Genomic DNA, 2,869 nt, shown 5'->3' with positions numbered 1-2,869 from the left:
AGGAAAACACTCAGTTTCTAATCTGCGTTTCCCATGGATTAAGAATTCTGTTAAATGGGGTTCTTGAAATAGCAGGTTCAAGGTATAATAGCTTGCTGATATTTCCTGTCCATCTGAGTCATTTCAGCCTAAAACATCTTTGTGGCATCTTCCACAGATGGGTTCTAGTTCTGATCCTCTTGTGCTAAATCTAAACCATTGTATTACTGGTATTTTCCAGTCCCTTGACTGTGGAACTGAAGGATCTAAGTAAGTCTGAACAACGATCCTGTTCTGGTGCATCTCTTTGATTGATTTAGCCTTCTGGAGTCTACTATTCAATAATGATTTCAAGTACTCAGGCACAATTGTTAGATGTGACACGGACTTCCTATCCTTACGTCATCTTCTAGCTCCCTAGCATAAGAATGGCCCTCCAGCAGTCCTTGTCTGCCCTGTAGTTAAAAGAATGAAAATGTAATAAATTACAGCTTCATTGTTTTTTACGTTCTGCACATGTGAAGATAATAGCGTAAAGGAGATTTCTTTCAAAAGCTTCTGTATTTGAACTCTTCAGTAACGGCAATATGGAGAGAGGAGTGGAAAAGGTAAGACTTGGAGGTGCTGCCATCCACTCTCCTGAAAGCTGTATCATGCATTTTTTTTAGCTGTGGAGCCATGGAATGATCTTAGTTCTGCTGTAGTGAGCATCTTGGACACTGACTCATTACATTGCTTTGGAGTGATTCAGCTCAACAGCTTGACACTTGCATTAATTTTACAGTACAGAGCCTCAGTGATCCCTGAGCTTCCTTTTGTAAGAATGGAGAAGCAAGATGTATAAATTGAGTATGCTCATGAAAAGTTATAAAAATCAGGTTCTCTTTAATCAGTTTTGACCTTTCACCTTCTCTGTTCTTAGGTCCTGTTGAATCAGTTTGTTAACGTTACCATGGCACTCTGGCTTCACCCACACTTGGAAGCTAGATACCTTACCTACTTGCAGGAGATGCTGACCTTCTAGTCCATATATTATCCACAATGATCCAGTACATTCAGTGCTGAGGTTATTGCCATTTTTATGTAAACAGAACTTCAAATAATTTGCTGCCAGTTGGATTGCAAGCATTATTTCCCACTGCACCCCCCCAAACCCCCCCCAGTTCATCTTGCTTGCAATACCTTCTTTGGTGGTACTGGTGATTATAGGAAGCTTGCAACTGAACCTTAGGCAGAAGTACAAAAAGGGGCTATTTAAAGTTTATTTTTCCTCTGAAAGTGAGATCATATCGTTTCAATAAAAAGTTAAAATATTTGAGCTTTAGAAAAAAAGTTCGTGCTCCTCATTGGTTAAAATTTATTATGGCTGCATTATCAGTTTAATACATTTAGTTTGCTGTTCTGCTCCTATTTCTTATAAGGTGTTTCTCCAGCATTTATCACTTCCCTGTAACAGTTTGCACTGTGTTAAACCTGATGTTATGAAGTCTCATTTGGAGGTGTATTTCTTTCTGAAATAAAAAAATACATAGATAGCACATTTTCTCTGTGCATAAAAGTAGTTATTGTACATTTGTTTTAAAGCACGTGTAAAAGTTTCTTGTTCTCTTCAGTTTTATGCATGTAAGTATTACTTGAATATTATTGCTCTTAAAAAGTGAGGAATTTTGTACAGATGTCCACTATGTTTTAAATCGAATCAGAAAAAACTGAAGATGGCAGAAATATTTCACTTTGAAAGGTGACTACTACACAGACGAACTTGCTACTTTTCATAAGGGCTTTTACTCCATATATCAATGTGTTTTAAGAGAGACTTGGGTCAATAATACCATGCTTTAGAATTCCCTAAATACATATTTACACAATAGACCTTAAAATATATTAGTCTATCATGTCAGCTCCTGTACACTTCTATCAGGGATGTTTTATGTCCTTAACATATGATACAATAAAACTTTATTTTATATAACATTTTTCATACAAATTGTATCCTAGAATGCATTGTGGGGTTAAATAAGACTTTCACAAGGTTAAAATTAAAAAAAAAAAGCTGAAGGGCGCAGGAAAATTAAGGGCTTTGCATAGGAAATATTTATTTAACTGAGCAATGGGAATCTGAATGGAGGGGCCACCGAGCTAAGAGAGCCCGTGAGTCTGACTGGAGGTGCAGCCCGGGATCCCGGGCAAGGAGCAGGGTGGGTGAGGGAAGGATGGCTGTGCGCGGATAACGACGGGTCACGCTTTATGAACAGCTGGAGCAAGCCTGAAGTGGCTCCTGCAACAAAGAAGTTGAGAATAGGGACTAGGTGGAGTGAGAATAGCGGAAGAAATGAGGGGAAACTATGTTGAGGGGAAAAGGAAGCATCTGAAAGCAGGGCTCTGCAGCTGACCCGGTGGGTGAAGCTGCGGGCAGCGGGACAGCCGCGCGTACCACCTTCAGCGCGCCCGGCCGCCGGCCCCGCGGAGGCCCTCCCTGGGACCAAGTAGGCACAACAAGATGACACGAAGGCAGCTCAGCTGGGATTTTTTCTGGCTTTTATAATTATTTTTTTTTTTGGTCACCCTATTAATGTAAATTAAGTAAGGCTTTTTTGTATGTGATAATTATAGATAAATGTATTTAAAGTAGATCTGGATTTTGTAGTCCTCAGGAAAAAGGGGAAGAGTAATTTTTCCCCCCGTCCCTGTCATGTGTTCATTTTAATGAGCAATTTTAAAAAATTGAAAATAAAAGAGGAAAATGAATAGGTGTTGAACCAGCCTGTGATATGTAAATGCCAACTAGTAATTACCTAAAACCTCAATTTTCTTTCTGTTTCATCTTGCAAAACATTTCATTTCCACTGAGTGAAAACACTTAATTTGGGCTTCGCCGGCGGGTGAAGCC

The 2,869-nt window shown here is 39.4% G+C and overlaps 1 protein-coding gene across 1 annotated transcript in view; it reads left to right on the top strand.

Moving 5' to 3' along the window:
- The first annotated feature begins 566 nt into the window (after positions 1 to 566).
- PEX14 (peroxisomal biogenesis factor 14) overlaps positions 567 to 2,869 on the top strand; it is a 47,877-nt gene continuing 45,574 nt past the window's right edge. Inside the window, exon 1 of the mRNA XM_009889645.1 lies at positions 567 to 587. Coding sequence (XP_009887947.1) covers positions 567 to 587 — 21 coding nt within the window. The remainder of the gene's footprint in view (positions 588 to 2,869) is intronic.

This window comes from Charadrius vociferus, unplaced genomic scaffold, assembly GCF_000708025.1.
Source record: "Charadrius vociferus isolate BGI_N301 unplaced genomic scaffold, ASM70802v2 scaffold477, whole genome shotgun sequence".
Classification (NCBI taxonomy): domain Eukaryota; kingdom Metazoa; phylum Chordata; class Aves; order Charadriiformes; family Charadriidae; genus Charadrius; species Charadrius vociferus.
Note: the sequence above shows the minus strand (reverse complement) of the source record. Positions and strands in the feature narration are given on the sequence as shown.